Source organism: Solanum pennellii, chromosome 8, assembly GCF_001406875.1.
Source record: "Solanum pennellii chromosome 8, SPENNV200".
NCBI lineage: Eukaryota > Viridiplantae > Streptophyta > Magnoliopsida > Solanales > Solanaceae > Solanum > Solanum pennellii.
In genome coordinates, this window is record NC_028644.1 from 26,549,981 (window position 1) to 26,563,298 (window position 13,318).

At 32.7% G+C, this 13,318-nt stretch overlaps 1 protein-coding gene across 3 annotated transcripts in view; it reads left to right on the forward strand.

Annotated features, from left to right (window-relative positions):
- The window catches only part of LOC107028524 (KH domain-containing protein At4g18375), an 8,604-nt gene extending 2,737 nt beyond the window's left edge, over nt 1–5,867 (forward strand). For 2 of the 3 annotated variants that reach the window (XM_015229617.2, XM_015229618.2), the window contains exons 4-8: nt 165–404; nt 493–759; nt 1,436–1,491; nt 1,568–1,664; nt 2,336–5,867. In XM_015229617.2, the coding sequence (XP_015085103.1) occupies nt 165–404; nt 493–759; nt 1,436–1,491; nt 1,568–1,664; nt 2,336–2,467 (792 nt within the window). In that variant the 3' untranslated portion in view covers nt 2,468–5,867. The remainder of the gene's footprint in view (nt 1–164; nt 405–492; nt 760–1,435; nt 1,492–1,567; nt 1,665–2,335) is intronic. The other variant, XM_015229619.2, reaches the window with a different exon arrangement.
- The last annotated feature ends 7,451 nt before the right edge of the window (nt 5,868–13,318 follow it).

Consider the following 13,318-nt stretch of genomic DNA (forward strand, 5'->3'; position numbering starts at 1 on the left):
GGGGGAGTTGGGGTGCTATATATTTCACTTTATTTGATGCTAAAAACATTAGTAGTTGGCTGTTTATGTTGACTTTGTAATCAACTTTATATAAAGTAGTTTGATACATCTCCACTATCTTGTATTCCATGTATTTACCATATTCAGCATTTGGTTTTCTGTAGTCAGTGGATGATCTTAAATCCATGGCAGTTGAAGCGGTACTTCTGCTGCAAGGGAAAATAAATGACGAAGATGAGGATACTGTAACTTTTCGTCTACTTGTTCCATCTAAGATTATTGGATGTATCATTGGGAAAGGTGGTTCAATCATTAATGAAATCCGGAAGAGAACTAGAGCTGATGTACGTATCTCAAAAGGCGAGAGGCCCAAATGTGCAGATTCAAATGATGAACTTGTTGAGGTCTGTCTTTCATAATAGTTTTAATCAATTAAACTGTCTTTTAGTTGGTTATCCTTATATTTCATCAGCCGGCGTTTTAAATGCATAGGTGTCTGGAGAAGTTAGTAGTGTGAGGGACGCCCTTATCCAGATTGTACTGAGGCTCAGAGATGATGTTATAAAAGGCCGAGAAGGTAATAATAATCCATCTGCAGGTGCTGATTCTTTACGCGCTGGTGCTACTGGTTTCTCATTGGCTCCAGTGTTGCCCAATGTTCCTCCAGCTGCTCCTTTGAGCTATGAACATAGGATTGAAACTGGGAATGGTGTTGGAATGCGTTCTTCAGGCAGCCGCTATGGTCATGAGTCGCTCTCGGTATACTTCTGCTTTCCCTGCATGGCACAAAGTTCTATGTCCATGCTGTTGTGTATCTGGGCATTTCAAACTCAAATTTTAATCAAAATTGCAGCATTGGAAAACTACGTCTGATGTCAATTATTTTTTTCCTCCATTTTTTAATTTATAAATTGCCTGAATAGCTGTTATAAGGTGATTCAAGAAATGAAGCATTTGGTACTGGTGACTGTTTTACTTGGTGAAGATATGCAGAGTACAGTTATCTCGCTTTGGCAAAGCAAAGGAGAGATCGAGAGTAACCAATTGTCTGGAAAACATGCTACCTTTTATCCCTCTTTTACTATTAATTACTATATAGTTAGGTAGCTATGGAGAAGTTACACAAATGTCATTCTGGTGACCAATCTTTCTTCTCCCTTCATATGAATTGGTCTAACTAATGGAAATGTTAAATCTCTTAATAAGGATGTTATATGAATATGATGAAGTCAACATGAAACATTCCAATTACTGTTGATGTTTATCTTGCAATCTTCATGGATTTACTAGTTGTGAAGTCCTTGAGTCTTATTTCTAAATCTTTTTGGCTTTCCGGTGCCATGGGTTCTGCTTCTTGCTGAATGCTATTGTTCATCGTCTGTTCTTTAATTTCACTGTTCCTGGATGTTTACTTTCACTATTTTTCTGTTGGAAGATGGGGGAAGATACCTACGGAACGTTCTCTTCATATTCCTCAAAGTTATATGGCGGGTAAGTACTTTATGCTGGTGAAGTAACTTGTATTTTCTCTCTTGATTTTTCTGAGCTGTATCATGCCTTTAAGCAGATTGCCTCCACCCTCAGCTGTAGAGATGGTTATCCCAGGACATGCAGTCGGTAAAGTTATGGGTAAAGGTGGCTCAAACATAGATAATATTCGCAAGGTCAGTAGTTACTTGAGCCTGTTTAGAACTTGATTTTTATGTCTATTGCTTATCTTCCTTTGGTGGTCTAATTTACATGGTTGTTTAAATGATACGGTCTTTGAGTTTCAAACACTTACCTCACCCTGCATATCTACTGCTCTTGTTGTGGGATTTATATTTTGGACTTTTGGTCGGGGCTGGTGTTGTTTCTTCATTATTTTCTGTATGGTTTCTTCACTATTGTATATCCTTTTCTTACTGATTTTGATATGCTGGAATTGAGTCGAAGGTCCATAGGAAGCAGTCTTTACCTTCACAGAGGTAGGAGTAAGGCTGTGTGCACACCACTCTCCCTAGACACCTCTTGTGGGGTTGCACTGGGTATGTTATTGCTGTTGCTGGTGTAGCCACTGACACTTCTGCCTTGCCAACTTATGCGCAGCCCACTCAACCTAAAGAATAGACAACAAAATGATTATCTTTTTGTGTGTGGGTGTGCATGTCACTATGCATGAATACCACCTCTGTGAATGTCAGTATGCATGAATACCTTCATACTGAATGAATATTAGATACTTGTTGCTTTAATCTTGAAGCCGTAGGTATTACTTGCAGTGCAGTTCTGGTATCTTGCTACTACTTTGATATGATGGTTGGTTGCTTTCTTAAAGTCCTTGTTCCTCTTGTAGATATCTGGAGCAGCTGTGGATATAATTGATTCCAAATCCTCTCGAGGTGATCAGATTGCTATAATATCTGGTACGCAGGAACAGAAGCGTGCTGCTGAGAACTTGATTCAGGCATTCATAATGGCGACTTGAGCAATAAAGACACATCTCCTTTCTGAAGGTGCGACCTTGACTAAATATCGAGGTTCCTTCTTCCGAAGTTCCTCTCTAGAATATGGTAGGTTCTCGTGCTGGAGAGTGTCATTTGCGTAGGATTGATAAATTTCTTCTCTGTAGGAACGTTTGCAAGTAAAATTCATGTAGTTGGACCATTTGTTCTGTTTTCTGCCTATATAGGTTCAGCCATGTTGCCTGATAGGCTCTTTTCATCTGCTCTGGTTAGAACTTCGTAGGACATTATCTTTCCTTTGATAGTCTGTCATCAGTTCTTATCATTTGGTGAATACCGCTTCCAACTTTCTCCTACTTTCCCATGCTCTGTTTACTTTATACGGAACTTTATCTATTATCAGCTGTCAAGCTCATGTTACATGGATTTCAGTATCTTGTTGCTGATTCCTCTTTGCTCTTAGCTTCTTCAGTAAGATCAGGTGTTGCTGATATGACCTGTGGTTCATGTGCTCATTCTGTGAGTTTGTATAAGTTCTCTGCTGTGTGCATTAGCACTACAAGATATATCCTAATAACCAGTGAGCGTCTCCAAATTCTCAAGATCCTCTAAAGAAGGAAAATATCTGGTGCTTAACTTGGGCTAAAGCATTTACTGTTCCATATAATCATAGTTCTGCAGTTTCCGGTGCCAATTGCTTCCAAGATCTCTCATTGAGTATATGTTTCTATCTAATTTGCTGCGGTCCCTTTCACCTTTAGCTATCTTCTATCTATTTTTGGAATCTTCATCTATTCACTTTACTGAAAAAGAAAAGGGAAGACAAATCTATTTCAGTCTGACAGCCTTTTAGTTCTTTGATTCAGAAGAGTAGACTGAAATTAAATTTAGGAACAGAGAATTATAAGCAAAAAAGGCAAACAATTTGTTCAATTTACTCATTGATTGCCTTGTGACTGTTGTATGCGCATGATATTGATCTGCCACCTCTTTGTGTTTTATTTAATTACATCTTAAAATATCTTAGTACTAGCAAGATAATCTCTTAGTGAAATTAATTCCCAAGTCTTTGGACTTTGTCCATCTAAATCCTTCATCAAAAGGTTCTCTCTGGAAGGGGAAAGACACTTCTGCACATCTTTTCACTTGTTTATGCTTTGTTATCTCATCTTTTCTTGGTGAAGGTCATTGAGTCTTAGTATAAGACATGAGCTGTTTAGCAACTTGCTTGTTTATTATTTCCAATCTATCGACAGTCCACCAATTATTCTTAGCAAGTATTAGCTAATTGAATCTTGTTCCCCTCCGCTCTATTCGTGCCTTCTGTTCTTGTAAAAATTTGGTGTTCCTCAGCATTTTAGAGTTTCTTTTCTCACACCTATGTTTCACTGGTAACATATCTCTAATCATATTTGAAAGACTCTTGGTGAACACCGGACCTAATGTACGGTTTAAGCTACATTTCTCCGTTTAGCTCCAATCACCATAATGTACACTTAATTATGTGCTCATGTGAGATATGTAGGGATGGCAATGGGATGGTGTGGGGTAGGGCGGAGCTCCACCCGCAAAAAATTTAATCCGCCCTGCTTTGCCCCGCATAACATTTTTTTCATTTTCAACCCGCCCCGCTTACACCCCCGCCCCACATATTTTTTAAAATATTTTCTTTTCTAGTTAAGTTTGATATTAAAAATAAAATTCATAAAAATATATTCATTTTTTTATTAAGTTGTATTGATTTAATAGATAACGACTTGAAGTTTTATTTTTTAGAGGTCAATTGGCAAGACATGCAAGAAATTGTTTTAGTTTTGATTGAACCATTTTCACATACTATCTTGAATATTTTAGCAACTTTAAAGAAACTATCTTAATAGATAATGCTCTATCACTCTTATAAAAATCACTTCAACCTGCCCCTCATAGCCTTAAACCCGCCCTGGCCGCGTCCGCCCCGCCCATTGCTATCCCTAGGGATATGGAAAAATTATCTTAGGTGTCCTTTATATTAATCCATATGTTGCTTCTTTATACACCTTTGTATGCTGTGATCATTTCTAATATTTTCTAGCCAACTTGTTGTCTCTTCCTGTTCAGAATACGAACAAATCATTTCTGGTACATTTGTGAACTTCTCTTTTCTATTCTATGTTTCTCTAGGTGAATACATATGTATAAATAACTTTTGTAGATCCTTATTCTGCTCCTTATGTTTCCATCAATGTTCTTGGTAGAAGTATAAACATTGTTAAAGAACTGCCAGACACAAGTTCTATAAACTATGTTATACATCTAACAGACCAGTCCAAACTGGTTCTGTCATCCTTGATGTTCATCAGTATATTGTCACTCTTTTCCAATGTTTCATGGAGGACTCCTAAATTTAACACCATGGCAGTTCATACAATTTCAAATATCTACTTCGTTGTATCATACCAATGTACTCTCACCACCTGCATTCTACTCCTTAATGTCAGATTGAATGGCTTCTACACTCTCCCTCTTCCCTTTTGCTCTCAGTCCTTTCTAATCTCTTAAATATGTTGATTTGGACATAATTAGTGCTTCGGTTTTATGATAAGAATAGCCCTTTCTAAGATTCTCTATTTTGATGATAGATTGAGTACTTGGAACGAACTTTTCTGCTATGGAGTTTGACAGGATATTCAATTCAACTCCATATTTTTTGGTCATCTTTGTCGGACTGAAGATATCTAGGTTCACCATAGAAAAAGAGGAGAGCTCTTGTTTTCAACTCTAGTTAACAGTATGGTGATATTGATGTTGAGGCTTCCAGGGAGATGATGTCCTGCCAGGACATCTCCTGCCCATTTCACTGGTAGGGATCAATTCTAATCTTTTATTGAAGCTTAAATGGTTTTGGTTCTTGTTGACCTTTTGGTCTCTAGGGTTAGCAATTAGAAGAAGTGTCAGGGAAGAGCTCTGGCTTGAAATCGTAGTATGCGGTCTGCCGATGGTCATAATGAATCTTCTAGCGAGATAATCCTTTTAAGGAATTGGGTAGAGATCTCTATTCTTAGTAAGAAGTTTGTACTGACCCCTAAAGTAGTTTCGATCTCGTTCCAGGAGTCTGCCCCATGTCATCTCGTTCTAGGAGTCTGCCGCATGTCCTCTCATTCTAGGAGTCTGCCCCATGTCCTGTGGACTATTTATCCCATGAAGTATGTATGAGACTTTAGGGAGCATTGTGGACTGAGGCATTTTGTTGATTCAACTAGTGATTGTTATTTGATTTGATGTTTTCATGTTTATACAAAAAGTAAGAAGTGATCTTTGTTCAAAGAATTGATAGGTAGACCATGACATGGAAGTGGTCTCTTTCTGTCTTTTACTTGGTGTGTAATGTTATGCAGTTTAAATCTGCTCTATTTTGATGCATGTCCATATTTTTTTGCTCAAGTGACCAGTGCTTACTCTATTCTTCCTTGTTTTAATATGAGACTACTCTTTTTATGTTCATTTATTTTGTGGTAAACAGCGCCCGACATGTTTACTTGTAGTTGGTTTTCGTTATGGCACATCTCGATAACAAAGTGCAGCCTAGCAGTTTGAGCTGCATTATTTTCAGTTCTTTCTTGTGTTTATGCGTGTTGGAAAAATTGAAAGGTGTTTATATGAGAAGAAATATTGGTATTTCCATTGCTGAGTAAACGATTCACAACTCAATAGATTGAAGTGAGAATACTCACTGTTTTTCAACAATAAGGTCTCATAATGAGCTTGGAAAAAATTAATGTCACTATATTTTTACACAATTACCAAAATTTATTTTCTTTAAAGAAGGGAACAATATGAATTGTTGTTTGTCAGAGAAGGCTTGACGAAAAATTATCGTAAGAGGATTTACGGAAGAGACGTATAGAGAGGGTCTCTTGAATTAAGATGGTATAAAAAGAAAACCAATTTGAATGTTTACTTATTTTGCTATTTTTTGTGAGAAAACTACAATCCAACCATTGGTTATTAATCAAAGTCAAATCAATTTAACATATTTAAAATTATTAACACCAAGTCAAATGACATATAGTCATTGTTATCTATTGTAGTAGGTGTGTTGTATCGCTCACTAGGTTAATTTTTTGTAATATATAATAAAAAATAGACTTTAAAATCATCTAATCATATTGATTATTCTTTGGTATGGTTTGGTTATTTTTTTTTAAAAATATTATTTTTGAATATACAACTATTAATATATTTCTTTCATAAATATGTTCTTGAAGAAGCAGTATAATTGTTCACCAAAAGAGATAAAAATGTAAACCATAATAAGAGTATTTTGTTCACCAACTATTAATATATTTCTTTTCACAAATATTTAATAAGTGTTTGGATATGTTTTGTTGTCTTTTTTGATAGAGTATTTATTATAGTACTCATCTTTTAATTTTAAGCCTAATTAAGAAAAAAAGCCCAAAGTCGTTAGTCACTAGAGGTCTATGACCTAAGTTATATTTATATTCGCAATTGATATAAAATATATTTATACATTATGTTTAAATATTGTTAATATATAAAAAATATATTTACAGACATGTAAGGCTGTTTGGTTTGGTTCAATTTTTTTTTTTTGGTTTTTTTCATAATTAAAAAAATCACCCCAATTGTTCAGGACATGTGTACACTTATATAAAATTTCACAATTTTATTTCTAAAAAATAGCATAAATCGATTCAACTTGATTCGACTAGGTGCAGTCGATTTTTCATATTCTTTTGGCACCCCTAGATTTTAGTTAAGTTTTTTGATTGTTAATCATACATGAAAATAAAGGCCATTCCAATTGTTGGGATAATTATATTTTTAAATAAAAGTCCACAGTTTTATTGAAATTGACACGAATCAGTTAGGATCGGCCGGTTTTTCGTATTCCCCGATATTAAATTATAAATCAATTTTAATGAAAACGTATATAAGATGTTTAAAACTACTCGTAAAAAAAATGATGTATTGTGTATTTATAGTTATAAAATTATGTATAAATTTGTCGGTTTGATTAGGTTATTTCTTTGAACTTTTTTTTTTTGGATTAAATCAATATCAAACCAAATATTATCAATTTTTAAAAATGAAAAATCAAGTCAAATCAAACCACATATTATCGATTTTTAAAGATGTAAAATCAAATAAAACAAAATCCAAATATAATTAATTTGGTTCGATTTTTAAAATTGAATAGGTTTTTATCTAAACCCCAAAAAACACACCCGTATCCATAGGAGTAAAAGTTGTATCTATAATGCATAAATTAGGCTTTACAATATTATTATAGGGCAAACAACAAAAACATCACTAATTTGGACTAAAAAATAAATCGAAAGGATATTTTTTGACCTAAATATGGAAGAAGACTATTTATGGATTATAAAGCCTTTTCCATAGAGTAGGGGTATTTAGTGTTTATAAAAACGTTTTTGGGGCGAGTTTCAGGGTGAGTCTCGGGTGGGGTATATAAAAAACGTTTCGGGGCGTAAATTAAAGACGTAGATGCATAAGGCGTAAGTTCTAAAATTTGAGGCGCAAGCCTTGAACATAAAAGACTGACCTTTGAGCGTAAAAATGTAGGCCCATACGTTTTAAATTTTTTAAAACCTTTTTTAACTTAAGTCATATTTTTTAGTACAGGTATAATGATATTTCTCAAACAAAAATTATAATATTTTTTTCTTCATTATTGATTATTAATACTTATCTCAAATAAATATAATGTCTATATATTGTAGGTTATTTATAAAAAATTATTTGTAAGATCATTGAAAGGTTACTTTCGTTTATTTTATTAGTAATAAAACTATAATATATGGAACTTATGTCTCGTGTCTCGGGCTTATGCCTCGCCCCATACCGAATAAAATGTCTCATGTCTCGCCTCACGCCACCAAGCCTTTTAAAACACTGGGTACTTATGACTTTCATAGACATGTTAGTGTAATTAAGTACTCCATCCGTCCACTATTGTTTGTTATGATTTCTGTTTTTAGAGTCAAACTATATTGACTAACATTTTAAGATGTATTTTTTCATCATGTTGATATGCGAAAAATTGCAGTTTATAGTACCTTTCATATAATTTTTGAATACGTAATTTTTTTGTTTAAAATATCGAATTAAAGTGATCTAATTTATTTTGAAAATTAATCAAATTGACTATCGAAAAACGCAACATGACAAAATAAATTGGATGGAGGGGTTTTGATTCAAAGATACCCCCTTTTCACCTTTTGGTCTAAAAATACTCTCAAACCAAAATTGAATTGAACTCTTTTACTGATTAGTTGATTCTTTTATTTGTTTTGAAAATATTTTTTTATTTATTCAAATTCTCAATATTAAATATTAGCTCATCTAAAAATATTAAAAATAAAGTCTAATTGTATTTAAAATTAAAAAATATTTTTTTTACCCAATCTTATTTCTGGGCGGTGTTGTATTAAGCAAAAAGATACAGAGGGGGGCTGAGATTGACCTCAAATACAATAAATTTTATGGTGATCACATCATCATTGAAAAAGCCAGAAGAGACTATTATGCAATTTTATAAATGAGGAGTAAACAACTTTTTAATAATTTTGTGATTTTATATATTTTATTTATTTGGTAAGATTGTATAAATAATTGAGGATATTTCCCGTTTGGCCATAGATTTTACAAGTAAAACTTGGGAAAGAATTTGGCAAATTTTGTTTGTCCATACACTTTTTCATTATTTGGCAAATTTTTTTGGCAAATATTCCAAATTTCCAAATACTAGTTTTTTCTAGTATTTGGGAAAATTTCATTATTTGGAAAGTTTTAGAAATTCAATTTTTACACCTAACTTATATATTTTACAAAAATAATCGATTTATTAACACCAACCAATTCAATTAGTTCCCCATCTGCCAACTAACTCAATTAATACACTTTTCTATTATATAGAGCATATACGTATATGGACTTTTATATCCAAAAAATTAGTTGAACAACCACAGTAGAAGCTCTGTGACAGTCCTCTGTGGAGAAACAAATTGAAGATTATTTATAAAAATCTACATATTTTTTCTTATAGTGAATTTCGTTTACATTGAACTTGCTTGAATTGATTTGTATGAATATGTTCTCTTGTCTAGGTTTAAGAGTTACGAATGATAAGAATCTTTTCTCCTTGTGTTTTATTTTTTCATTAGACTGGCGCAACTAATTTTTTGGGCTTGTTTGTTAAGTTTTGTAATGCCCATTATTCCTGAAGTTGGTTTTGAGATTTTCGACGAGAACTCTATGACTTCAACTTTTCCGGTTAACAGGGTAATATACTTTCAATCGTATTCGTACGTCTTTCATTTTTAGTAAACACATGCTTTCAGATTTTGTGCACTCCAAAAAAAATAAAGTTATGCATATGATGTGTTGTCATGTTGATGTTGTATTGTAGAAACGTAAAAAAAATGAATAAATCACGTGGTTCAGCGGTTGATAAATGGACTAATGAAGAAACATCAAGTCCTTATAAGTGTCTTGCATGATGATGCNCCCGTTTGGCCATAGATTTTACAAGTAAAACTTGGGAAAGAATTTGGCAAATTTTGTTTGTCCATACACTTTTTCATTATTTGGCAAATTTTTTTGGCAAATATTCCAAATTTCCAAATACTAGTTTTTTCTAGTATTTGGGAAAATTTCATTATTTGGAAAGTTTTAGAAATTCAATTTTTACACCTAACTTATATATTTTACAAAAATAATCGATTTATTAACACCAACCAATTCAATTAGTTCCCCATCTGCCAACTAACTCAATTAATACACTTTTCTATTATATAGAGCATATACGTATATGGACTTTTATATCCAAAAAATTAGTTGAACAACCACAGTAGAAGCTCTGTGACAGTCCTCTGTGGAGAAACAAATTGAAGATTATTTATAAAAATCTACATATTTTTTCTTATAGTGAATTTCGTTTACATTGAACTTGCTTGAATTGATTTGTATGAATATGTTCTCTTGTCTAGGTTTAAGAGTTACGAATGATAAGAATCTTTTCTCCTTGTGTTTTATTTTTTCATTAGACTGGCGCAACTAATTTTTTGGGCTTGTTTGTTAAGTTTTGTAATGCCCATTATTCCTGAAGTTGGTTTTGAGATTTTCGACGAGAACTCTATGACTTCAACTTTTCCGGTTAACAGGGTAATATACTTTCAATCGTATTCGTACGTCTTTCATTTTTAGTAAACACATGCTTTCAGATTTTGTGCACTCCAAAAAAAATAAAGTTATGCATATGATGTGTTGTCATGTTGATGTTGTATTGTAGAAACGTAAAAAAAATGAATAAATCACGTGGTTCAGCGGTTGATAAATGGACTAATGAAGAAACATCAAGTCCTTATAAGTGTCTTGCATGATGATGCGAGGATGTCCGGATTTAAAGGTTATGCCATTAGTGGTCCACGATTAATAGAAGTTAGGAATGACTTTTTTGAGAAAATTGGAAATCGAGATTTCTATTTTGCTATGTAAGACAAATTTATGGTTAGTTTTGATAGTTTTAAAAACTTATAGGTATAAATCATATTTCTTAAAAAAAATGAAATATGTTTCACAAATTCTATGGCCAAACACATGGTGAAATTTCACCCAAATTTTCATCCAAATAATATTTGCCAAAAATATTTGAATATTTATGGCCAAACGCTAGCTTAGTAAGATTGTACAACTTATAGGATTTATATGTTTATGAGAAAATATACAACACAAAAATTCTATATTACATGTCCACTTATAATTCCATATGATAATACCATATCATGATTTCATATCTATGGCCAAACATGCCCTAATTATGTATCTAATTATAGTTTTCATTTTTTAAAATCTCCCAACCTACCTGGTCACTGATCGAAAATAACAATAACAATAATATATAAAAAAATCTTTTCCCCCCTATTTACAATCAATGATCTCAAATAAGAATACCTATCACGAAATCGTGAGATTTTTTTTTCTTCTTATTTACGGTCATTCATCATATTTAAAATCTTAAATATTAACTACGTATATAATTAGTCAAATTTTGTCTTTTTTCCTTTATTCCTCGTCACTAAAATTTTTTCACAACATAATAAATTTATTTTTTATTTTAAATATTTTGGGATGAGCTAATATTAAGAATTTGAATAAATAAAAAAATTAATTAGTTAGTAAAATAATTCAATTAAATTTGGATTGAGGGTTTCTTAGACCGGTGGTAAGAACTAGAAAGAGTGTTTTTGAATCAAAAAATAAACAAGGTATTTTAAATCTTTTCCAACATATTAGGAGTATTTTTTGCTATTTTTCCATATAGATACAGAGGCCTATACAGATATGAGAGAGGGCCATAAGCTGAAGCAAAGAAAAGTGAAATTGTAATGACGGATGCTGCACATATTTTTGGAGCTTCATTTCTTCGAAAATTTTGCAAATTTAAACTTTTATGCAAAGGTAGCCATGAAATTCTTCTTCTCTTGCTAATTAATTTCTACTACTAATTTTTTTTTAATTGGGATATGGGGGTAGGGTTTTGAGATTCAACCTTAAATATAGTTTCCAATCCTTCAACTTGTCATAATAGCCATTAATGATGCTTTGTCAAGGAGATGAGTTCTTATATGATTTATCCGGTAGATTAACCCCCCAAATTGAGTATATCTTTTTAATAGACTAATCTCAATTTGTTAATCTCTTTATTCTTTATGATATCGACCACATTTCTCATCTTTATATGTGCATTATAGTGGAATGAGTATATTATACAACAAAAACAAATCCATTGTAGTCCCATAAGTGGTAGTCTGTGTGGAGGGTAGAGTGTTCGTAAACCTTATCTGGGTCTAGGGCGGGTAGAGTGTATTCAAAACTTACCCCTATACCTCGTGGAAGTAGAGAGGTTGTTTCTGAAAGACACTTACGAAATGAGTATTATATTGTTTCTAAATTGTGACTTTATAATGATCATTGTATTTTTAAAATTGGATCTTCTACTATTCTATCTTCTGAACGAAAACGTGCTAATTTCAATGTGGTATGGAGCTGAGTATCTTACCCTGCGATATGTGTTCTTTTATTATAAATAGACATAATACATAAATGTGCTCTTTAAATTGGCCTTAGATCATATTTATGTCCTTCAACTTTCAGTGTGCACAATAAATACTTAAACTTGTATAAAGTTGAACAAATAGACACACAAATCCTACACGCAATTTACGTCCTACGTGTATTATGCCACATTGGCCTCTTGTGTCTACTTGTTCTCTACTTTATACAAGTTTGAGTAACTATTTGTTTACACCTAATGTGGGAGGGCATCATAAATATGAAATGAGACCAAGTTAAAGGGAAAATTTATGTATTATGCCTTATAAATATCCTTGTTCAAGCATAAGTGCAAATTTCTTGTTCACACCCACAGTCAGTATATCACAATTTTCTTGATATTTTATATACACTGGATTCATTTCTTGACTGCTATCACTTGTTTTATTTTATTGTGGGGAGAGGAGAGGGGAGGAAAAATCAACAAAAAATCTTCTGTTTTAGAGTTTGCTTTTGTGTGCTTTCCCTTTTATGTATCTTCATAGATTTCAAGAATCAAAGGGGTCAATATATTTCCCAAGAGTGTTCTGGACACCATAATTATTACCTGATTAATTCCCTTTCTTAACTTCTTGCAGGGAAGAGGAGTTGATGGTTTAATTGTTTGTCTAAGCATATGTTGTAGCTACAATTACATAATTGTAGACATTTGTACAACATATCTACTTCATTGATCTAAACTGGACTAAAATGAAAACCAAGAAACTAGAGACAGACCTATCTGAAGTTGGAAG